The sequence below is a fragment of the Salvia miltiorrhiza genome, chromosome 4, assembly GCF_028751815.1.
Source record: "Salvia miltiorrhiza cultivar Shanhuang (shh) chromosome 4, IMPLAD_Smil_shh, whole genome shotgun sequence".
NCBI classification, from domain to species: domain Eukaryota; kingdom Viridiplantae; phylum Streptophyta; class Magnoliopsida; order Lamiales; family Lamiaceae; genus Salvia; species Salvia miltiorrhiza.
The window spans coordinates 5,747,844-5,771,685 of NC_080390.1; the positions used below are offsets into that span (position 1 = coordinate 5,747,844).

The following is a 23,842-nucleotide window of genomic DNA, read 5'->3' on the forward strand; positions in this document are numbered from 1 at the left end:
ATGGATCGTGAGTTTGACGATTATCTAGAGCAACACGGTGGAGGTTCAGGTGTGCCAACTACTCAACCGATGATGGGGTTCGGTCCATATTCTCAAGCCTTAAACGTTCTTGCTTCAGGAAATATTTCAACTCCGGCAACATTACCAACCGTTGAAGAAGAAGAGCCGACGGCAAAGCCTAAAGCCAAGGGGCCACGCACCAACTATATGAGCGAAGAGACGGAGCTCATATGTATATTGTGGGTGGAGGCTACCCACAATCCTATTTTGGGAACGTCCCGAAGGTTGATCCAATATTGGGGAGCAATCGGCGAGAAATACAATGCTCTGAAGCCGCCGGGATTGCCTAATCGTAAGTCGGATCATCTCAAATCCCACTTCCAACGCGTCCAAAAGGAGGTGAAAATTTGGTCCGACTACTACAAAATATGCAAGGACAATTGGAGTAGCGGGATGAGCGATGATCAAATCATCGAACAAGCCCAGGCGATGCACGAGGCGAATCACAAAAAGAGATTCATGCATATCAAAGCTTGGAAAATCCTACACGACTGTCAGAGGTTCGCGTCACCAGCCGCCAATGTCTAGGGGTGTGCAGCGGGTCGGACCCGGACCGACCCGGACTGACCCGCCGGGTTTGGAGACCTGAAAATTTTAGAATTTTGGATAGACCCGGACCGAAACATTCGAGCGGGCCGACCCGGGACTGGACCGAACCCGAGCAACGGGTCCGGTTCGGTCCGGGTCAGACCCGCTAATAACCTACCTCTTTTTTTTCCCTATTTTTGCACCTATTTTTCAGATCTAAAACATAAAAAATACGATATCAAAACACATATCATAGTCTCAAATATTCGCAATCCACAATCACAAAAAAAAACATAAATCACAATCAATCTATTACATAATAATACAAGCATTGAAGTTCATAAAAAGAAATATGAAATCCTCAATCCAATCCTAAGTTGCATTGCTAGTGCTATTAGATGGGTTTGAAGATTTAAAATTCAAATTGAATTTGTGGCAGAACAGTAATAGTATTATAGGGTTAGATTAATATTATATTATTATTATAAATATTAATTACTAAATATAAAAATTAAATATTAAATTTATAATACCACGGGTCGGTTCCGGGTTCGCCGGATTTCGACCGAGTTCGACCTGGACCGACCCGGAAAACTTTCGGTCCTGAAAATAAGACCCAACCCGGACCAAACACCTATAGTGAGCCGGTTCGGTCCGGACCAAACCCGTCGGTCCGGGCGGGTTCGGCGGGTCCGGATTGGGTTTGCACACCCCTACCAATGTCCACTCCGCGAAGAAGTCGAAGAGCTCCCAAGGACAGGCAATGTCCACTCCGCAAAGAAGTCGAAGAGCTCCCAAGGACAGGCAACAACAACTTCATTGGAGCCGAGCATCACCACGAGGCCCCAATGCCAGAAAGCGGCGAAGCGAGACTAAGGCAAAGGAAAAAAAGGAGTAGACTCTTCCACACAATCGTCCTACTCCGAGACACTTGAGAAAGTCGCCCTCGAAATGAAGGAACATGCAATCCAAACCAGTGGCATCGCCAAAGCCAAAAATACGATCGCCGCGATGAAAAGGGAGGAGCTCGATTTGAAAATCCTCAACATGGATACTTCGCATATGAATGAAGCTCAATTGGCATGGTACAACCATTTGATGCAAGAGGTGCTCAAGCGTCGAGGAATCATATAGTTTATGATTTTTAAATTATGTTATTATTTTTTAGTTATTTAAATTATGTAATGTTTAATTTATTTTCAATGAAAATTAAACATTTTAGCATAAAAGAGCTCAAATTGGAATTTTGGTGGAAATGAGGATTTTAGCACCAAGGTAAAAACTATGCATTGAAGGGGAGGTGCTTAAGGTGGGGACCACCATTAATTATAGCACCAACTTAATCACCTCTCATTGGAGATACTCTAATACCCAAAAAAAATTCCACAACACTTTTGTTATTTTGGGTGTCCACAAAAACTATAACACTTTCCATCGTCGTGTGATCTTAAATTTTTTTTATTTACTTGTATAATTTATAAAAAAAATGTTAATATATATCTAGGGGACATTAATTTTTTCAATGGCCTCGTTAAAAAGTTGGAATTGACCGCCTAAGAAATCAAAAGACATAATCACAATACAAAATAGTAAGACGCTTCTACTCCAACTAATAGATAAGGAGTTCGAGTTATTAAGGGGGAAAATGAGGAACTTCTCTCTTAATAATAATAATAATAATAAATGGTACAAACACTATATGCCGAAACTATAGTAATTGCGAATATATAGTTGTCATGCATTTGAAAAATAAAAACGAATACCATTTGTGATTTGTGAGACAAACGAACACAAATTGTACTTTTAAAGAGAAAAACAGTTGTCTACACATCTTGCCCATCATTTAGAAAAATTCAACTCACGTGCAATTATATCTCACTAGTGTACATGTGAGCTACAAATATAATATATTTCTTTTATCCTAAAAAAATATGATACTTTTTATGGACATAATTTTAAATAAAAAATAATGGTAATTTTTATGTAGTGGAAAAAAAGATTCTATCATTATAAAAAATTAGTGGCTGAGATTAAATTAATTAAAGATTATATTTTTGTCAATGAGAAATATTTGTAAAGATAAAAGATGAAGAAAAAATGTGGGATCATATCTTAAAATAGAAAGTGTTATAGTTTTTGTGGACACCCAAAATAACAAAAGTGTTATACTTTTCATGGACGGTGGAAAATAATATTATCTTCTTTTACAATAATGATATTGTATCATATTAACAAATTTTTAATATAAAATAATAGGACTACTTAATATTACAATTTACAAATATCAAAATATAATAAATATATAAAAATAATGATGAGAAAAACAACAAAACTTTAAAAAGATGTTTAAGTGCTGCAATAGTCTCAACTTTCAAACTAATACATATATATAGAGAGAGAGAGATTATTAACAGTCATTGCTCATTTTTAAATTGATTTATACATTTCAAATTAAAGGGTTTTCATGACCGTTTGTTTAAGATATATAATTACATATTGCATATATTATCTCGAATAAAATTGCACAATAGAAAAAGAGTTGTGCAATGAAGAGAAAAATTTAGTAAGTTGAAACATATATAATTCCACATGTAACAAAAAGAATATTAAATTCTTTTTATTCGGAACTTGAATTTTGTATGTAATGCATTAATAGTTATTTTAGAATATTAATTATTTCAAAACAAATTATTTATTGTTCAGTTTTTATAATAGAGTAAAATAACAATTTTTTATAATTATAATATGGTAGCATTTTAAAATTTAAAAATATGTGACGTTTATAACTACTTTCAAATTCAAACATATAATTAATAACCAAATCTAGTAATATATATAATATATAAGAAAAATATTAAAATTAAAATTATAAAAATAAAAATAAAAAATTGTTCCATTCAAATAATATACAGAAAATTTAAACTATTACATATTCATTTTAAATTCAATTTATACATATCATATATTAAACCTTTTTTCCATAAATTTTCATCTAATAGACATATTGCATATTTTATTTAGAACTCATTTACACACAAAGAAGAAAATGATCTATGCAAATAAAAAGAATAAGAAAATGATAAGTTAACATGCCTTAATTTTTAGTTGAATGAGTGAATTCTTTTTCCTTTTTTTTTTGAAATAAATGTAAATTTAGTTTGAGCTGTTGGATAGTTGAAGTATTTGTATTACATGTGTAATTATATATAAATGTTAGTATATCACATGTGCAAATGCACATGGATTATGGATTTAAAATTCATGAATTTAAGTTTTTCAAAAAAAAAATTATGAATTTAAAATACTACTGATAGACAACATAAATACTTACAACATCCTTTTATAATGTGGTTGTTTTCTAATTTCCTTCTAACATAAACTATAAATATATAATTTGATGTCTTTTGATAGTAATGTTATTTAATAGTAATATCATATATTTATATTAATAAATTTTATACATTAAATAAACATTAATGCATAATATAATAATCAAAATATCATAAAATACAAAATAAGAAGAAAAAAAAAGTTAACAGAAAGCTTTAAACACATCCAATCTTTAGAAAATATATATAAATAAAAAACGTTTAATTGTTGAATTTATATCATTATATTTTGTATATTTATTTATTTCGGAGTCAATATATACTATATTAATAACTTTCCCTGATCTTTTAATTTAAGATGCATATATTATCCAATATGAAACCACACAAAAATAGTAAAATTGTGCTTTGTGTAAAGAATAAAAAAAAATTAAAATATAAAAATTACACATTCTACAAATTTTTCAAAAAAAATATATAAATGCACAATTTAAAAAATTAAAATATTATCATTAAGCAAAAATAAAATTTAAAAAGCATAAAATTATCCTGCTTCATTTCATGCACGAATGAAAATTTTCTTTTGATAGAGCACACTAAAATGCAGTTCCAAATTTTAAGAAAAATATCACTACACAAAATATAAATTATTTAGTATGTTAAAAGTTTTAAATTTTTATAACTTGTTCATCTTAATTTTTTTCTACATATTATATATCAAATTAAAGGTAATTTCACGACCTTCCATCAAGATGTATGATTCATACTTTATATAAAATATAATTTAATGAAAATAGAAAAAATGTGTTTTTATATATAAAGTGAGAATAAAATGGAAGAACAATAATTGCATCATTAAACATTGAGGAGTTTTTGTTTTCCAATTGACTTTTTCGGCAGTTAGTATTTGATTAGATGATGCATTTTTTTTTTCCAATTCCAATTACACCCTTGTAATTGAATTAAATTTTATTTACTTTACTTTTTATATATATAAAGATTCATATTTAGGCACGATTTGTTGTATGTTTTATAGCTATGCCATATAGATCTAGATGAATATTTTTGCACATGTGTAACAGGAAAAGGAAATATGAAAATAAAAATATAAAAATTCAAACACTTGCGGCACTTGTTATTTGAATAAATTATTAAAACTTTACTAGTTACTAGTAACAGATAATGAGTTTGAGATAGACATTATAAATAGTGGAAATTAAAAGATGACCCACCAATTTAATTTTAATAAATAAATTTTTAGAAATTTAAACAAAATTACCCCTTAGAGTAATACTGGTACAAAAGAAAAGATTCGCATTAATTATTCAATTAATGACATGAATCAGTGATACCTGACACCTAGTACGAACGAAAACTATTCGTATCAATTGTGACGCGTAACAACTTACACGACTGGTACGAATAGTCTCATTTTGTACCAAGTGTAATAGGATGTTCTTCCCCACTATTGGTACGAATTCGTACTAAGTTTACTATATATTTATATTTGATAAATAATTGACAAAGTTGAAATAAGAATATTTAAATATCTTAATATCGAAATTGATTAAAAATCATTGAAATTAAATGAATGGCCAACATTTGATTTCCACTCTTTCAAATGGTACACTTCACACCATTACTAATTTTTGTCGTCAATCAAGTTGTAACAAATTAAAATCTAGAACCAAACTCATCTCAAGTATTATATTTGTAATTTTATTGAATTGAGATTGACTCGTCTCATAAATTTTGCTCACGTATAAATGATTTTCAAAATAGTCCCAAGATTAAAGGTAACTTGTAATAATTTCGATGCATTATTATTAGAGTGTTTTACATGCCATAATTGATTATTATATATTTGAAATGCAATGATAGATACTTGATATAGAGGAAAATTAGGCCCTCCACTTTTGAATGATTGAATCCAGCATTTTGTCTCTAGTCTCTATGCCTAAATTTGAATCGTAGTAATATTTATTGATTTGAATTATGCAGTATATTGTCCGTTTCCCATTTGTTCCAACTTAGATCCTTACATGCCATTGCCATTTGCCAGCCCAACACAACTCTTCTTCTCTTCTTCTTCTTCTTCTTCAAGGCTCGATACAATTCAAAATTTAATTTTCACATTTTTGTTGACTCTGCCCCGTTGTTGGCTCACCCAAAACGAAAGCGGCGGTTTTTTTCATGGGTTATGATTTCACAACGATTTATTGTTGCAATTAAGGTAACTACGCTATGTACTTTTGGGGTTGTCTTGGTTTTTGTTTTGTCTAATCTTGTTTGCCTCTTAATCTTTCTGGATATATTATTTTCTTAAAGTTGTGTGAATTTCTTTTTCTGCTTTGTAATTGTGGGCGTGGGCGGTTATGCTTGTTGATCTTTCTGTTTCAACTACGGCTTTCACTTCATCTTTCTAGGCTAATATGAAGAGACTTCATTTATTTATTTATTATTGCAAGTGTGAGTGAGTATAATGTAATGGATCTATGGTTGCTACTGTTTCATAGTTTGTATCCGTCCCTATCCGATTTAGAGTGTAACTTTTTTATTTCTGGGAGATTATGAAACTATCTTAGAACAACCTTGTCTCTTGATTTTCTGCTGTTTTTCTTTTCATTTTTAACTGAAATAGTAAATGATTAATGTAGTTTGATAACTAAGCTTAGGAGTTGGGCTGACCTTAGAAATCAAGCCATTGAATTCTTTACCATTCTTAGTCTTCCTTAAAAAAAAAAATCATTTATGTATTAGGACTAAGAAATGGACAGCTAGGGCTGATCCTGGTGTCACTTTGAAATTCAGGCACAGAAATATGAATTTCTCTGACTTTGTAAAGTGGGAAACAAGATTTTGAAATTCTTACTATTATTTACGATATGCTATAGAAGTTTTGAAGTAGAAGAAAATTTGTCATATTTTAGGATTTTACACATTGTCTATTTGATCTGTAATGCTTAACACGAAAGATCAAAGAGATTGTGTTAAGGGTTTAGTATTTGTACTACGGTTTGCTAGCATCCTAAGGAGCTATGTTTTATTTCTATTTCATCTGAAGGCTGTGAGTCTGTGACCGGCGCGTGTATCTGCTCAAATAAAATGGTGCTGCCTACGTAAGGTATTCATGATGGCCTATATTCTCGTCTTAGCTTTCAACATATTTGTGCTCGAGTAACGGTCTGAAATAGACTGTTCTTACTCAAATATAGCTCCTCATGCAATATATGTGTATAAGGAAGTATTTTTATATGTATTTATTTCTCTTTATTTTCTGACTTCTCCTTGTTCCGGTCATAGTTGAGTGGTGTTTTTAAATATAAATGTGTGAGAAAATTCTCTCTTTAATAAAAGTTTTTGTGATATATGGTCCCCATAGACTACGATTGAACTTTTACACCATGAATCATGGGCTTGTGATGCCAATGATTATTGTGCACTTTTTACTTTCTTGTGTTGTTCATATTTTGACATTTTAATTATGATATCTCTAGATGAAATGTGATGTAGATTTTGACATGTAAACTGGTTGTGCCTGTGTAGGTTATAACTGCGCATGCTGTCGATGGCAAGTGGACCTTCCTATATCGTTGACTCGCGAAATGAACCTGAAGTCATTGATCCACCTCCAAAAGAAGACGTGTTGGACATTCGTGAGAATGTGAATGAGAATGCTCAAAGCACACTAAAACCTAATCCAGCTGTTACAAGCGGTGTTCGTGAGCTGTTGAAATGTCCAGTTTGCTTGAATGCCATGTACCCTCCTATTAGTCAGGTACGTACGACTATATCCTGTATCTGAAACATAAGGATGAGCGGCTTTTAATGGAGAAATATAAACCAAAAATGTCTCATTAATAGTTAATTTATTCAAATGCTCCCTTTTGTATCCTTGATTGGAACTGCTGAAACATAATAATTGGACAGTTATTTTTACTAATTAGGGGAACTACATTTTTAGTAGGACAAAGAGATTTGAAACTATCATTTTCCTTTTACATGGTAATTAGGGAAAGAGCATGAGTTATTTTGAATATAAAAAAAGTTTGGGTCTGAAAAGTTCAATGAACTTTATCATTACTTTGAGCTACTAAAAATGCATTACAAAGATAAATGATGGTCCTTACAAATGCAGGCTATTCCTTTACCTAGTCACAATTTAATCATTTAACAAGTTATGTTGTGTTTTTTTCCATTTGGTATGAAATCCAATATTCTTTATTTATTTTAGATCCAAGAGTGGTTGCAAGGAAACTTCATTTATCTCAATGCTTCAACGCATTAGCATTACTCATATTTTTAAACTCGACATTCAAAAGCCTCTCATGTGTTTGTCTGTTAATCAGTCTCCCTTGTATTTGTTATGCAGGGTCTCAAAAATTCATTTTGGCCCCAAATTCCTTTTTGTATTGACTCGGTATTGACTATCATACAGCATCAACTATTCTCCACACTCTCTTTATCAAAATTTTCACCATTCTGGAAATGAACAATCTATTTAGAGAACAATGCAATTGTGTTTTTTTCTTTTTCCTTTTACAGTTTAAAAAGTGGTATCAATAGCTATATTAAATGGAGTTCTAATGATTTCAAGAATGTAAACTCAGATAATAGAATGCATCATTGCCTCATATCTGTTATTGAAATGCATTCAACAATTCATTCTAATCAACAAGAGAAGTTTTATTCCCAAGCAAGAGAAGAGGACTCAAGGAGCTGGATCAAAGGGCGCTTTGTCATTGTAACAAGTATCCCAAACACCTTCAATGGCTGCCTCTGTTGTAGTTGGTGAATGGCCACATGCAGCCACCGATCGAGCTGCTCTTTTCTTCACACATTTCTATCAAGCAGGAATCAAAATCCCTTAATCAAAATCCCTTAATCTTCACACATGTCTTCTTCACTTGGCTTGCTTGGAAAATAAGACTTCTTGTTTCTTACTTCTCTGATTCAAATTGTTGAATTGCAGAGTTGAGGCAATGATATTTTGTTTTTTTTTGCACTCCGACTCCCATTTAATATATTGTTTTTGAGCAATTAAGATTAATATTCCGAAGATTAGCTAGCATTACATTTTATATTTGTAACCTATAAATTTGATAAGAATAATTTGTCAATTTAAAAAGTATTGGACTACCTTACTATTTAGTGTATATTTAATTAATTGTAAAAATTAATACTATATTGTAAAAAAAAAATGAGTAGTTGGAGAGAGAGAGCAAACTCACTGGCTCATGAGCTTTTATCTCATTCAACTTCAACTTCAGATTACCGCGAAGAAACTCTCTGACAATATGGCAATCTCCACTGAGATGATTAGCTCGAATCTCACTGCAAGCTTGATGAGCGGCGCTATCCCATTCCATATTAGCAGCACGACAGTCATCATATGCGTGAATGAGCTCATGAATCATTGCTTGTACCAAATAGTCATTATGTCCCATGTAATTACAACATATTCCAATCTAGCGCAAGTATAAAAATCCATCAATTTACTAGAAAAGCTAAGGAAAGGACTTAACTAAAAAGACATACATACCCCTTGCCCCCTGCTGAAATGACCGGCGTGTACACCACTGCAATATTTAGCCTTGAAGAAATTCTCTCCGATTTTGCATCCAGATTTCTCCATACTCTCCATCAGAGTTTTCACCTTTGGATCTGCAACATGTAGGAACCATCTTTCGATATAAACCCAACAAAAAATTTGAATAAAAATCAAATAGAAAATTACTGTGTAAAGCTTTCTGGATATTATTCCGGCATAGCTCCAGCGTCATTCCGAGCGGGGGAGGGACAGAGGAGGGCGACTCAGCAGTAGCAGATGATGGCGTGGAACCAACATCTTCGTCTCCCATCGTCTCCATCAACTCCTCAATTCCAAAGATTTGTTTCTTCTATGACTGTGGGAGAGAACCATTTGAAATTATAATAATAACACGGAAAATGCACAAAAACAAAATACCAATTAGGGGCGGCGGCGAGAGGGAAAGGACGACGGATCTGCAGCGGCGACGAGAAGGAGAGGAAGGGCGGCGTATGTGCAGAGAGAGAAGGTGTGCGCGTGCGGCTGAATTGTTGTGGGGAAATGGGTAGCTAATTAGGGTTTTGTTTCAATTTCCTTTTTATATATTCCAATAGCTAATTAGGATTTTATTTATTTATTTATTTTGAATTAATATATTAAATGTAGTATGAAACATTTACATAAATAATAGCTATATTTTATAGTAGTTTTGAATATATTTATCTATTGATTATATATCTCCATCCAATTGTAATTATCATTATTGATAGTTGATTAAGTCGAGTATAATCGTTATTCTGCTTCAGTGAAGACGAAGCGCTGTAATTAGTTGCAACAGCTGAGACAAATGCACTCAAAACATTAAAAAGATCAGTTTCAGCTGTGAAAGTAATAAAAAACCTTTACCTTGAATATCTTAGCAGTATAACATACAAGTCGATCAAGTTTTTCTCCTCCCGATAGATATTTGCCTGTAGAAACACATTATCTAATAAGCAATCACATAACAGAGATCATTTTTTTCAGAATTGAACAACCTTTCACAGATTTTCAAATGATAATGCCCATTTTCTGAAGTCAATTAATGCAGCAGCTGCCATTACACTGATTAACAAGAAAAGAAGCTTCAAATATTCGAGTTATATGTTCTCATTCTTTATTTAACCAACAGACATAAACACAACCAGCCATGGCCACCACTTGAACACCATATACAAAGCAAAATATAATTAAAGAGCAGCATAAAACCCAACCCCACAAAGAAAACAAGAAAAGACTGAATAAATATAGTGTGATCCACAGAAAAGATGAGAGAAATATTGAAAGAGTAGATAACCAAATGATTAAGAATGAAAACTAAAACAGGAATTAGAAAATTGCGGAAGAGATAAAAACCTCAGAAGGAATGTGGAAGAGATTTAAAGAGACGAAGGTGTGAAGAGCGTCCCAGCAGATTTCACCGCCCGCCCTAGGTTTTGCCTTCAGTGAAGGAGACGCCAAATATGATCCGGCCAAATTATTCCAGCGATGAGCAATCGGCGATTTAACCGGGGTTGAGGCGACGCTGGGAGGTGTGGCGTTGGTTGGGCGTGGTGGCACGGGGAGATGCAGGCGGAGAAGCTGAATGTGCGACAGAGGAGAAGAATGTGTGGCGTGGCCAATCTAAAATTTATGTGAAATTTCTTGAAAATGGAATGTATGTGAAATACATGCAGCAGAAGATAGTAAAAAAGGCAACAAAATTTTCTCAAACTCAGTAGCCAATCTAAAACTGTAGCAGATGAATATAGTCATCCTCCTCTATTGGCATATTCTGATAATCTGATCATACCAAACTTGTGAATAATCTTCAAACTCAGGCTTTCGATATTTGAGAATTCATCCACGCTCAAATCATCATACTTCTCATCAACAAAGCAGTTTTCAGCATTCAACCAAATAAGCTAACCAAAGCAACACAAACTGGATTTGGGAATGCATTTTTTGAGTAAATTATTGGGTAAAACTTCAATTAGCTCCTTATCTGCTTCCTTTATGAAAATTCAATTTGGGGCATTTTGGCAGAAGCTTCTAAATTTCCAGAATTAAATTAATTCAGAGTAGGCGAGCTTTTTGTTTAAGGAAGGACAGCTTAGCGGTGCTGGAGGGTTTACCTTGAGGAGCGGCGTGCGGCGGAGAGCGCAGGAACTCCCGGCGCGGCGAGCTTCGCGGCGGCGTGCGGCGGAGAGGGCAGGAACTCCCGAAGCGGCGGAGAGAAGCGAATTCCGGAGAGCGCGACAACAATCAGCAGCGAGGCGACACCAATCGGCGGCGGAGGCGAGCAGCGGCGGCGGAGGAATTGAGGTGAGCGTGAAGCGGTTGCCGGGCTGCGTGCAGATCCAATTTTCAAATTCAGACGAGAATTGAGATTTGAGAGTTTGAGAGTTGAGACCATGGGCTTTTTTGGTCTTTTTTGGGCTTTTTTTAGTTTGGTAATGGGTATTATTGGGTCTATGGGTCTTATAATACCCATGGGTAATTAACCTACCCACACCATTTAATTTTTCACTTAATGGTCTGGTCTGGTGTGGATCCATTAAGCAATGGATCGGTTCTGATTTCGAAACCGTAACAATTTTAATGGTTCTGATCCGGGTAAAACCCACCCATTGACATCCCTATTTAGGTTCGAAAGAGGTTAGGCTTTTATTATTCTCCCATTCTTCATTTATTTGTTGTATGTTTTATAGCTATGCCATGTAGATCTAGATGAATACACATGTGTAACAGGAAAAGGAAATATGAAAATAAAAATATAAAAAATCAAACAATTGCGGCACTTGTTAAATTATTAAAACTTTACTAGTTACTAGTAATAGATAATGAATGCGAGATAGACATTATAAATAATGGAAATTAAAAGATGACCCACCAATTTAATTTTAATAAATAAATTTTTAGAAATTTAAACAAAATTACCCCTTAGGCTGCGTTTACTTTGATGGATAAATTTATCTATGGAAAATGATGGATAACACAAATTTATGTATTTAAATGCCTCATTCCTTTACCAACATTTGACACAAAAGATGCTCATGCCATTTTTTCTTCCTTATTTTCACTTCAAGGATGGATAATATTATCCCTCCAAAAATGGTGTGATAATATTATCCATTCTTGAAGTGAAAATAAGGAAGGAAAAATGGCATGAGCATCTCTTTTGTGTCAAATGTTGGAAAAGGAAGAGGGCATTTAAAGGCATAAATTTATGTTATCCATCATTTTCCATGGATAAATTTATCCATCAAAGTAAACGCAGCCTTAGAGTAATATTTGTACAAAAGAAAAATTTCGCATTAATTATTCAATTAATGACATCAATCAGTGATACCTGACACCTAATATGAATGAAAACTATCTGTATCAGTTGTGACACACAACAACCTATGCGATTGGTACGAATAGTCTCATTTTGTACCAAGTGTAATAGGATGTCGTTCCCCACGATTGGTACGAATTCGTACTAATTTTACTATATATTTATATTTGATAAACAATTGACAAAGTTAATATAAGAATATTTAAATATCTTAATATCGAAATTAATTAAAAATTATTGAAATTAAATTAATGGCCAACATTCGATTTCCACTCTTTCAAAGGTACACTTCACACCGTTAACACATGGAAAAGTTCACATTGATTTCAACTAATTTTTGTCCTCCAAAGGCCTTCGTCAATCAAGTTGTAACAAATTAAAATCTAGAACCAAACTCATCTCAAGTACTCCCTCCGTCTCAGTTTTTAGTGTCCAGTTGAGAGTGACATGAATTTTAATAAAATGATTGGGTGTGTTGTGAGTGGAATAAGAGTCGCATCTTTTATATGAGTGTTAAAATAATTAAAGCCAAGTAAGGGCTTCACCTACTTTTACTAAAAATATAAATGAATATCAAAATGTGGTACGATCAAAAAATGAAAATTGAATACTAAAAATTAGGACGGAGGAAATATTATATTTGTAATTTTTTGAATTGAGATTGGTTCGTCTCATAAATTTTGCTCCGTATAAATGATTGTAATAATAACGATGCATTATTATTAAAGTGTTTTACATGCCATAATTGATTATTATATATTTGAAATGAATGATAGATTACTTGATATAGAGGAAAATTAGGTCCACTTTTGAATGATTGAATCCAGCATTTTGTCTCTAGTCTTTATGCCTAAATTTGAATCGTAATTTCTTGGTATTTATTGATTTGAATTATGCAATATATTGTCCGTTTCCCATTTGTTCCAACTTAGATCCTTACATGCCATTTGCCAGCCCAACACAAAACACCAAACTCTTCTTCTTCTGCTGCTGGTTCTACTTCTTCTCTTCAAGGCTCAATACAATTCAAAATTTAATTTTCACATTTTTGTTGACTCTGCCCCGTCGTTAGCTCACCCGAAACGAAAGCGGCGGTTTTTTTCATGGGTTATTGATTTCACAACGATTTATTGTTGCAGTAAGGTAATCTCTCTATGTATTTGTTGGGTTGTCTTGGTTTTTTTTTGTTTGATCTTGTTTGCCTCTTAATCTTTCTGGATATATTATTTTCTTAAGTTGTATGAATTTCTTTTTCTGCTTTGTAATCGTTGGCGTGGGCGGTTATGCTTGTTGTTCTTTCAGTTTCAACTATGGCTTTCATTTAATCTTTGTAGTGTGAGTGTGAGTGTGAGTGTTCGTATAATGTAATGGATCTATGGTTGCCACTGTTTCATAGTTTGTATCTGTCCCTATCCGATTTACAGTGTAACTTTTTTATTTCTGGGAGATTATGAAACTATCTTAGAATAGCCTTGTCTCTTGATTTCCTGCTGTTTTCTTTTCATTTTTAACTGAAATGAATGATTAATGTAGTTTGATAACTAAGCTTAGGAGTTGGGCTGACCTTAGAAATCAAGCCATTGAATTCTTTACCATTCTTAGTCTTTTTTTAAAAAAATTAAAATGATTTATGTATTAGGACTAAGAATGAAATTGACTCATAATGGACAGCTAGGGCTGTGCTGCTGTCACTTCGAAATTCAGGCACAGAAATATGAATTTATCTGACTTTGTAAAGTGGGAAACAAGATTTTGAAATTCTTACTATTATTTATGATATGCTATAGAAGTTTTGAAGTAGAAGAAAATTTGTCCTATTTTAGGATTTTACACATTGTCTATTTGATCTGTAATGCTTAACACGAAAGATCAAAGAGATTGTGTTAAGGGTTTAGTATTTGTACTACGGTTTGCTAGCATCCTAAGGAGCTATGTTTTATTTCTATTTCATCTGAAGGCTGTGAGTCTGTGACCGGCGCGTGTATCTGCTCAAATAAAATGGTGCTGCCTACGTAAGGTATTCATGATGGCCTATGTTCTCGTCTTAGCTTTCAACATATTTGTGCTCAAGTAACGGTCTGAAATAGACTGTTCTTACTCAAATATAGCTCTTTTGCCACCTTTGAGTTTCCTCATGCAATATGCGTATAAGGTAGTATTTTTATATGCATTTATTTCTCTTTATTTTCTCACTTCTCCTTGTTCTGGTCTTAGTTGAGTGGTGTTTTTAAATATAAATGTGTGAGAAAATTCTATCTTTAATAAAAGGTTTTGTGATATACGGTCCCCATAGACTACGATTGAACTTTTACACCATGAATCATGGGCTTGTTATTAGCATGATGCCAATGATTATTGTGCACTTTTTACTTTCTTGTATTGTTCATATTTTGACATTTTAATTATGATATCTGTAGATGAAATGTGATGTAGATTTTGGCATGTAAACTGGCTATGCCTGTGTAGGTTATAACTGCGCATGCTGTCAATGGCAAGTGGACCTTCCTATTCTGTTGACTCGCGAAATAAACCTGAAGTCATTGATCCACCTCCAAAAGAAAATGTGTTGGACATTCGTGAGAATGTGAATGAGAATGTTCAAACCACACTAAAACCTAATCCAGCTGTTACAAGGGGTGTTCGTGAGCTGTTGAAATGTCCAGTTTGCTTGAATGCCATGTACCCTCCTATTAGTCAGGTACGTACGACTATATCCTGTATCTGAAACATAAGGATGAGCGGCTCTTAATGGAGAAATAAAAACCTAAAATGTCTCATTAATAGTTAATTTATTCAAATGCTCCCATTTGTCTCCTTGATTGGAACTGCTGAAACATAATAATTGGACAATTATTTTTACTAATTAGGGGAACTACATTTTTAGTAGGACAGAGATTTGAAACTATCATTTTCCTTTACATGTTAGTTAGGGAAAGAGCATGAGTTATTTTGAATATAAAAAAGTTTGGGTCTGAAAAGTTCAATAAACTTTATCTTTACTTTGAGCTACTAAAAATGCATTACAAAGAGAAATGATGGTCCTTACAAATGCAGGCTATTCCCTTAGTCACAATGTAATCATTTAACAAGTGATGTTGTGTTTTTTTCCTTTTGGTATGAAATCCAATATTCTTTATTTAATTTAGATCTAAGAGTGGTTTCAAGGAAACTTCATTTATCTCAATGCTTCAACGCATTAGCATTACTCATATTTTAAAACTTGACATTGAAAAGCCTCTCATGTGTTTGTTTGTTAATCAGTCTCCCTTGTATTTATTATGCAGTGTTCCAATGGGCACACGTTGTGTTCCGGGTGCAAACCTAGGATGCACAACCGGTGTCCAACATGCAGGCACGAACTTGGAAACATCAGATGTCTTGTGTTGGAGAAGGTAGCCGCGTCTCTTGAGCTTCCTTGTAAATATCAAAATTTTGGGTGTATCGGCATCTATCCATACTACAGCAAGCTTAAGCATGAATATCAATGTGCTTTTAGACCTTACAGTTGCCCTTACGCTGGCTCAGACTGCTCTGCAGTTGGTGATATTCCATTTCTTGTCAGCCACCTCAAAGATGATCACAAAGTAGACATGCACAGCGGGAGCACTTTCAACCATCGGTATGTCAAGTCCAATCCACATGAGGTCGAGAACGCCACATGGATGCTTACGGTAATAACATTCTTTCCCGTATACTGCTTTGAAGTCATGGAAGTTTTTTCCCAGAATGAAGCATCGCAGTTCCTATCTCGTGGTCGTGCAGGTTTTCAGTTGTTTCGGTCAGTATTTTTGTCTACATTTCGAAGCGTTTCAGCTAGGAATGGCGCCCGCTTACATTGCATTTTTGCGGTTCATGGGTGATGACAATGAGGCTAAAAACTACAGCTACAGCCTCGAGGTTGGAGGTAACGGGAGGAAGGTGGTGTGGCAGGGAGTTCCCCGGAGCATAAGGGATAGCCACCGGAAGGTTCGTGACAGTTTTGATGGTCTTATCGTTCAACGAAACATGGCGCTCTTCTTCTCCGGTGGCGAAAGGAAGGAGCTGAAACTCAGGGTTACTGGTAGGATTTGGAAGGAGCAGTAGTAGTGTTTTGGTATTGATTATGTTGTTTCTAGTTTAGGAGGCAAACTCTCTTTGCTTGTCTATGCATCAATCAACGTCTTGTCTCAGCTACCTGCAACTATACTACTATCTTCATGTCTTAATTAATTGAAGCCATGGTGCAAGATAACAAGTTCTAAAGATGTTAGAGCATCCGCAATGGGGTTACTTGATAGTCTACTTTATAGTGGTTGTGTTATTGAGTAGGTAGTTCTGCATTGGGGTTACTTGATAGCCTACTTGATAACATTAGTTTTGATTTTATGTTTTTCATTTAAATTTAATTGCTCAAATTTAAATAACACAATTTATTTCAAATTTAAATTGCATTAATTATAAAATCCTAAATATTACATAAAACTTTAATAAAAAAAAAACAAAAAAAAAACAGCCATTGGAAATTAAAATAAATTTTTTTTTTATTTGAGGCTCGAGTGCTACCCGAGCACTCGCGTAATGCTCGAGGAAACAGCCATTGCAACGCCATACACGAAGAAATTGCCTTACTCGAGTAATGCTCGAGGAGCTGCGTTGCCAATGCTCTTATACACTGTTTGGTACAAGTGATTAAAGTGTATAATATAATACGAATATTTTAAATATATTGTTTGGTGTAAAATACACGACTAGGGGTGTTCGCGGTTTGGTTTGGTGCGGTTTGGCATCAAAACCAAACCAAACCACAAAATACGGTTTTATAATTTTTTGAAACCAAACCAAACCATATTAATATTAAAACCAAACCAAATCAAACTGTATTAATGCGGTTTGATGCGGTTTGGTTTGCGGTTTATATATATTTTTTATTTTTCTATTATAGAGTAATAAAAAAATCAAACATCTAAGGTCTTCAAACTTAATAAAAATAAAATTACATTGAAGAAAATGATAATAATAAAAAAAAGTCAATACATACTAAGAAGACATTTAATGTGCATCAAAACTAAATCTTAAGCATGTATTTTCTCCAGATTATTCAAGTTTATTATCGAGACTCTAACATCCATTTAAACAAATAAATTAGGAATTAACAATTTCAGTTTAAGAGAAATACGCTTATTGTGTGATGATATGTAATTAAAGGCTTTAATGGATAGGAATATTATATAATTTTATTAAACTTGCAAAATATACATGAATAATAATAATAATAATAATAATAATAATAATAATAATAATAATAATAATAATAATAATAATAATTGATTTAAATATATTACGGTTTACGGTTTGGTTTGGCCTATAATTTTAAAAAACCAAACCTAAACCATAAACCATATTTTTGCAAAAATATAAACCAAACCATATTTTTCAAACCGTAAACCAAACCAAACCGCATAAATACGGTTTGGTTTGATTTGGTTTACGGTTTAAACCAAATTATGAACACCCCTATACACGACCTTTTATAAATAAAAAAAATATAAAAATTTGAGCGATTCTGTATACCAATTATAAGCTAAGGAGGTGGAATACGTAATACATATCATAATTATAATAATTAATAATTTTATATAATCGTAATATATCATATATCAGATAATGAATTATGTTTTTTACAAATATTTTAATGTATTTTATTAAACTGATATTAATATGATATATAGTAAAAGACATCTAAATCGAACATATAACACTTTATCTTATGCCGTGTATCAAGTGAGATCTTATAACCTCTAAAATTAGGAAATTTGAACAATTATAAAATATTTAATATGCATATCAAATTAAAAATCACTATAAGACTTTAATTTAATACTATATTTTTACGTAAAATATTTGATTTAAATAAAAGTTATATTTATTTTAAAATTAAAATTTTATAAAATCCTTTGTCCTCTTATTTTTTTGAATAAATCTAATTTTTAATTATTTTAAAATATAAATATAAATTCTTATTATTATAAATTCTTTTTTATTTTTCAATATTCAACTCAAATACATTCCATTAGAATTACTCCATATTTGAGCATAATGATTTGACATTTATGTAGAATAATTTGTAACCAAGATATTTAGCGTGGATAATAACAGATTATTAATACTGAGTTGGTGTTTGCTATCATAGCTAAATACAGAATATCCTGATTTAAGTTAATCCTAAGGGGGAGTTGGTATTATTGATCCTAAGAAATCTGAATTAATAATATTGGGTCGTGAGATTAAATCGGGTCATCCACATTATTACTAAATAATATCAAACACTGATCTGCACTAAATTAGCTAATACAGTGTATTAGCCAATATCAAACACGCCCTTAAAGCTCTATCCGGTTCGATTCGAAATAGAAGCACCGAAAAATTGTAGTGGGTGTCCTGCACCTGAACCGACCCGGATATATTTATTAAGGAAAAAATTTAAATTCTCCAGCCCTAGACTGCGGCGTCTTCTCTGGGTTCTCTCTCCTCTCAATCTCTCTTCTCCGCGGCTCGCCGACCCACCCCTCCGGCGTCGGCTCGCTGGTCCGCTCTTCAGCTCTCTCTCGGTCCCTCCGGTTAGATTTATGGTCTATGCATGTGCTGCTTTCATTAGATTTAGGAATTGGCATATTAGAATCATTAAATTATGAATGTGAGCTTGTGTATGAATTATGAATGATTTTAAAGGCTTCGCCAACTCATGTGTGCTAGATTAGAACAGAGAGTTTAAAACCTATGAATGATTTAGGAATTAAACCCATTAATGGAAAATTCGCATCGGTTTCTGTCGGTTTTCCGAGTCTGATCGGTCCGGGTCGGTTTCTGAAAAAGGGAGATATTTACATTTATGCCCTCATTCAATGAAAACATTGAAACAAATTGACAATCACTGTCACTGTCAACACTAATAAAACCCTTACTCGACGCAGTCACACACTAGAATGTCATCTCCTCCGCCGCTATCAATGGACATGGAGTCGCTAATCCTGCAGCTCCACGATATCGCCGCCGTCAAATTCGGCAACTTCAAGCTCAAATCCGGCATCTCCTCCCCAATCTACATCGACCTCCGCCTCATCGTCTCCTACCCTTCCCTGCTCAGCCAAATCTCCCGGACAATCGCCGCCACCGTCCCATCCTCCGCCCACTATGACGTCATCTGCGGCGTCCCCTACACCGCTCTCCCCATCGCCACCTGCATCTCCGTCGCTTCTAATATCCCCATGCTCATGCGCCGCAAGGAGGTCAAGGACTACGGCACCGCTAAGGCCATTGAGGGGGCGTTTCAGCAAAATCAAGTCTGTCTCATTGTTGAGGATCTCGTCACTAGCGGCGCCTCCGTCCTTGAGACGGCCGCGCCGCTCCGCGCTGTTGGCCTGAAGGTCACGGACGCTGTGGTCATGATTGATAGGTGAGAATGCGTGATTTTTAGTAAGGTTTTGCTTGCATCTGATTACTTTTAACTTGATATTTTTTTGGAGTGTTGGATGTTGTGTCTGTGCGCGTTTTTGTTCTGCTGTGAAGAGGAAATGTTGCATCTATTTCTGATAAGTACGACTGATGAAGCACAGTATGTGAAGGATATTGTGCACTTTGTGCAACTAGCCTTTGGTCATAAGGTGGAATACGTGAAAATAATAGTGTTATGGTTTATGTGACTGCTGAAGGTGCATGAAATTGTCTACTGTAATATTCTTGATACTTATTTGCTGATTTTGAACTTTTTACAGCTTGATTTTTTTGTTTGCCTGTAATGTTATACTTCTACAGTTCTACTTGATTCATTTACTTTCGTCCTCTCTTTTGTACATTTTTTGTTACAGCAGGCGTGAATATTCAATTTTGTATGCTCGAGCTTCATGTTCTAAAGATTTTCTTATAAATTCTTCTTTGTCTTGCTTCTACCTAGAGAGCAGGGGGGCAGGGAAAATTTGGCACAAAATGGGATTACCCTTCATTCAATGGTGAAGCTGACTGAAATGGTGAGGATATTGAAGGAGAAAGGGAGAGTGTCAGAAGAGACAGAAAATACGGTCAAGAAGTTTCTGGAGGAAAATCGACAAGTGTCGGTTCCGCTGGCAGCGGTAGCTGACAAGAAGTTGACGGTCAGAGTTCCATTTGAAGAGAGGGCAAAGATGGCAAAGAATCCTACAGGAAGGAAGTTGTTTGAGATTATGAAGAAGAAAGAATCAAACTTGTGCTTGGCTGCTGATGTTGCTACTGCTGCTGAGTTGCTCGATATTGCGGACAAGGTAAGGAATATAAAAAAGATTCAGTTAGTTTTTTTTAATAAATATGGTTAGTCTCTAGAATTTCAACTTATGCTGCCATAGTATTTCTGGCTGTTTCTAGTTGGAAATATGGAAAATGTTTGAATTGTCTTGGCCCCAGTTACTGAAGCTAGAGACTGCTCTGTATAGTTTGTTTTTAATTCGATTAAAATCTGTTCCTCCTGTTGTTCATTTCTGTCCACTTGAGTATGCAAAGATTGTCCCATTAAGTGACCTATGACTAGTGGTTTAATGTGTTCCATACATGGTTACGTGCAGTTGAAAATTTTCTAATTTCTGGGCATTTATAGGAGTAAACTATTAAGTAAGCATTCTTACTGACCAATGCAAATTCCACTCTAACAACTAGTTCAAACTTTGCTATGAATTAGAAGCTACAAGGCATAGTGAATCATTCATTTAGTATTTTCGTACAGAATACAAGGGTACTAAAAAATTAATAATGGCCGTAGCATGAATAAGGGCATCTATATATATTCTCATATTTGATGCTACTGTAATTTTCTACATTACTATATTTATAATAATTATGATTTATTGATTAGTTGATAATGTGGTAGCATGAATTTTCCAGCTGTCTCACTCACCTTTTGGTTGGGTACTTCTGCAGGTTGGGCCTGAGATCTGCATGTTAAAAACTCATGTCGATATATTGCCTGATTTCACACCTGATTTTGGATCTAAACTTCGCTCGGTATATCCCTACTCTTTGAATGTTATTTTCACATTTAGCATAACAACTGTAGCTATCGCTGGTTTACTGTCGTAGTCCCCTGAGCCATCTCCTCAGTGGTTCAAACTTTTGGAAGATGGACTGATTCTATTTTTCTCGAGGGAATTTGAACACCTGTCCGTCCATGCTTCACCGGGAACTACTGACAATGTCTAATTGATAATTCCAATCTCCCCCACCCCCCACCCCAAACAAGAAAAAGATTAAAAAGGTGGAAGAAAATAGAAAACAGAACATAAATGTCTGGAAACTTCTTCTACATTGCTCTGTATCCAATGTAGATCAAAAGGGTTTTGAGTGGCTACATGTGCTTGTTAAATTATTTTTGGGAACTAATTCTGCTTTATCTTCTGAAGATTGCAGACAAACATAACTTCTTAATCTTTGAAGACCGTAAGTTTGCGGACATTGGTAACACAGTCACCATGCAGTACGAAAGGTAAGAAGTTTCTATGGCTTTCCCTTCACAAAAATTCCTCTTATGCTTTTGTTAAGAGTTCTCATTCGGTTCGTACAGTGGTATCTTCCGTATACTGGACTGGGCAGATATAGTAAATGCTCATATAATTTCAGGGCCAGCTATCGTGGATGGCTTAAAACTAAAGGTGTGAATTTGCTGACCTTTTGATTTATCAGAAATATGCTATTAAGTTTACTCATGACTTTTCCGATGTGATAGGGTTTACCAAAAGGCAGAGGTCTGTTGCTGCTCGCTGAAATGAGTTCTGCTGGTAACCTGGCCAAGGGTGATTACACAGCTGCGGCTGTGAAAATTGCTGAAGATCATCCGGAATTTGTTATTGGCTTCATATCCGTCAATCCGGCATCATGGCCTGGTGGGCCAGGAAATCCAGCTCTCATCCATGCAACCCCCGGTGTTCAATTGGTGAAAGGTGGAGATGCTTTGGGTCAACAATACAACACTCCACACTCTGTAAGTATCATTTAGTTTATGACAAGCTACTATTTTCTGGTGTAAGCTGCATTTGATAGCTGTTAATATGAATATGAACGACCGCGGATGATAATATATAACAACCTTTTGGTTGGAAATCGATTCATTACCACATGCTCCCCATTGTAAATAAATCTTACGAGAAATGGTGTGGTTTTCAGGTCATTTCAGAAAGAGGCAGCGACGTGATTATCGTGGGACGTGGAATCATTAAGGCTGCAAACCCTGCGGAGGCAGCTAAGGAATATCGGCTTCAAGGATGGGATGCATACTTGGTAAAATGCAAGTAGTAATGCTTCTACTTTGCTCTTGGTGAGTGAAGCCATCTTCACATCTAGAAAATTGAGTTGCCATTTCAAACATTGAGAATAAATATGTTGTGTTTGCACACGATTTCTAATGCCTCATGGCTGATTGCAATTTTCTTGATATGCAGAGTTGAGTTCCACAAATGATGAATTTAATTTTGAGATGATACTTTGGTATACTAATTAGATCCAGGCGATAAAATATGGTTTCAGTCTCGTCACATACTAATGAAATATGCACATTTATTATGTTTTAAATATCATAAAATGATGTGGGCCCTAATACATAGTGTTTGGGACGTGACGTGAAGAAGATCTTGAGCTATTTAGATTGGTTGTGGTTGAGTCAACAAATGTCGGTAGGATTTCACACAACATTGATGGCCAAACTTTGGCCTAAAATTTTACCCCTATTTTATTTCTATACGACACTTTATTAATATAGTATTATTAACTGTTAAAGCCCACGCGACTCGTGTGGTTTGTTCAATTTTTTCTTCTAGTTTCATTTCATTTAGGCGCAGTTTGGTTCCTTAGTTTATGCAGTATTAGCAAAGGAATCATGGCTTATAAGAGAGTTTGATATCCTTTTTTTTAATACGCACGGCCCTTGATAAACATAAGGCCCGGACACAATTTCCGTGATGAGTCCGGATTACAAATCGCGCCTCCCCCCTCCGATTCTGTTGCCAGCAGTAAAGAAAAGAATTCATTTGTCTCGATTGCCCT

General features: G+C 34.4%; 4 protein-coding genes across 26 annotated transcripts; 3 read left to right on the top strand and 1 right to left on the bottom strand.

Moving 5' to 3' along the window:
- Positions 1 to 588, top strand: LOC131022898 (uncharacterized). The gene has a single exon (XM_057952441.1). It carries the CDS (start codon positions 1 to 3, stop codon positions 586 to 588), a length of 588 nt encoding a protein of 195 aa, XP_057808424.1.
- Positions 589 to 5,838: 5,250 nt separating this feature from the next.
- On the top strand, positions 5,839 to 17,054 carry LOC131022405 (E3 ubiquitin-protein ligase DIS1-like). 4 transcript variants are annotated; one of them, XM_057951870.1, is made up of 5 exons: positions 13,615 to 13,948; positions 14,763 to 14,822; positions 15,272 to 15,503; positions 16,090 to 16,476; positions 16,568 to 17,054. In XM_057951870.1, the coding sequence occupies exons 3-5, from the start codon at positions 15,285 to 15,287 to the stop codon at positions 16,886 to 16,888; spliced, it is 927 nt and encodes a 308-aa protein (XP_057807853.1). In that variant the 5' UTR covers positions 13,615 to 13,948; positions 14,763 to 14,822; positions 15,272 to 15,284; the 3' UTR covers positions 16,889 to 17,054. The 4 variants fall into 4 exon arrangements, with proteins under 4 accessions (XP_057807852.1, XP_057807854.1, XP_057807853.1 ...); XM_057951868.1 differs by having other exon boundaries at positions 13,617 to 13,948; positions 14,763 to 14,957; XM_057951869.1 differs by lacking the exons at positions 13,615 to 13,948; positions 14,763 to 14,822 and adding an exon at positions 5,839 to 6,150.
- Positions 8,398 to 12,140, bottom strand: LOC131022403 (mitochondrial inner membrane protease ATP23-like). 20 transcript variants are annotated; one of them, XR_009101269.1, is made up of 8 exons: positions 11,601 to 12,038; positions 10,843 to 11,067; positions 10,354 to 10,418; positions 9,886 to 9,990; positions 9,655 to 9,823; positions 9,460 to 9,581; positions 9,149 to 9,385; positions 8,398 to 8,760 (listed from the first exon to the last, which is right to left on the bottom strand). XR_009101269.1 is itself a non-coding variant. In XM_057951862.1 (8 exons), exons 5-8 carry the CDS (start codon positions 9,785 to 9,787, stop codon positions 8,629 to 8,631), a joined length of 624 nt encoding a protein of 207 aa, XP_057807845.1. In that variant the 5' UTR covers positions 9,788 to 9,823; positions 9,886 to 9,990; positions 10,354 to 10,418; positions 10,843 to 11,067; positions 11,601 to 11,897; the 3' UTR covers positions 8,398 to 8,628. The 20 variants fall into 20 exon arrangements, 11 of the variants coding, with proteins under 11 accessions (XP_057807845.1, XP_057807842.1, XP_057807841.1 ...); XR_009101268.1 differs by having other exon boundaries at positions 9,655 to 9,790; positions 10,843 to 11,109; XR_009101267.1 differs by having other exon boundaries at positions 10,843 to 11,109.
- A 2,151-nt stretch (positions 17,055 to 19,205) lies between the features above and the next one.
- Positions 19,206 to 23,257, top strand: LOC131022407 (uridine 5'-monophosphate synthase). The gene is made up of 8 exons (XM_057951872.1): positions 19,206 to 19,401; positions 19,756 to 20,237; positions 20,736 to 21,078; positions 21,728 to 21,811; positions 22,207 to 22,289; positions 22,368 to 22,455; positions 22,530 to 22,784; positions 22,967 to 23,257. Exons 2-8 carry the CDS (start codon positions 19,768 to 19,770, stop codon positions 23,093 to 23,095), a joined length of 1,452 nt encoding a protein of 483 aa, XP_057807855.1. The 5' UTR covers positions 19,206 to 19,401; positions 19,756 to 19,767; the 3' UTR covers positions 23,096 to 23,257.
- The last annotated feature ends 585 nt before the right edge of the window (positions 23,258 to 23,842 follow it).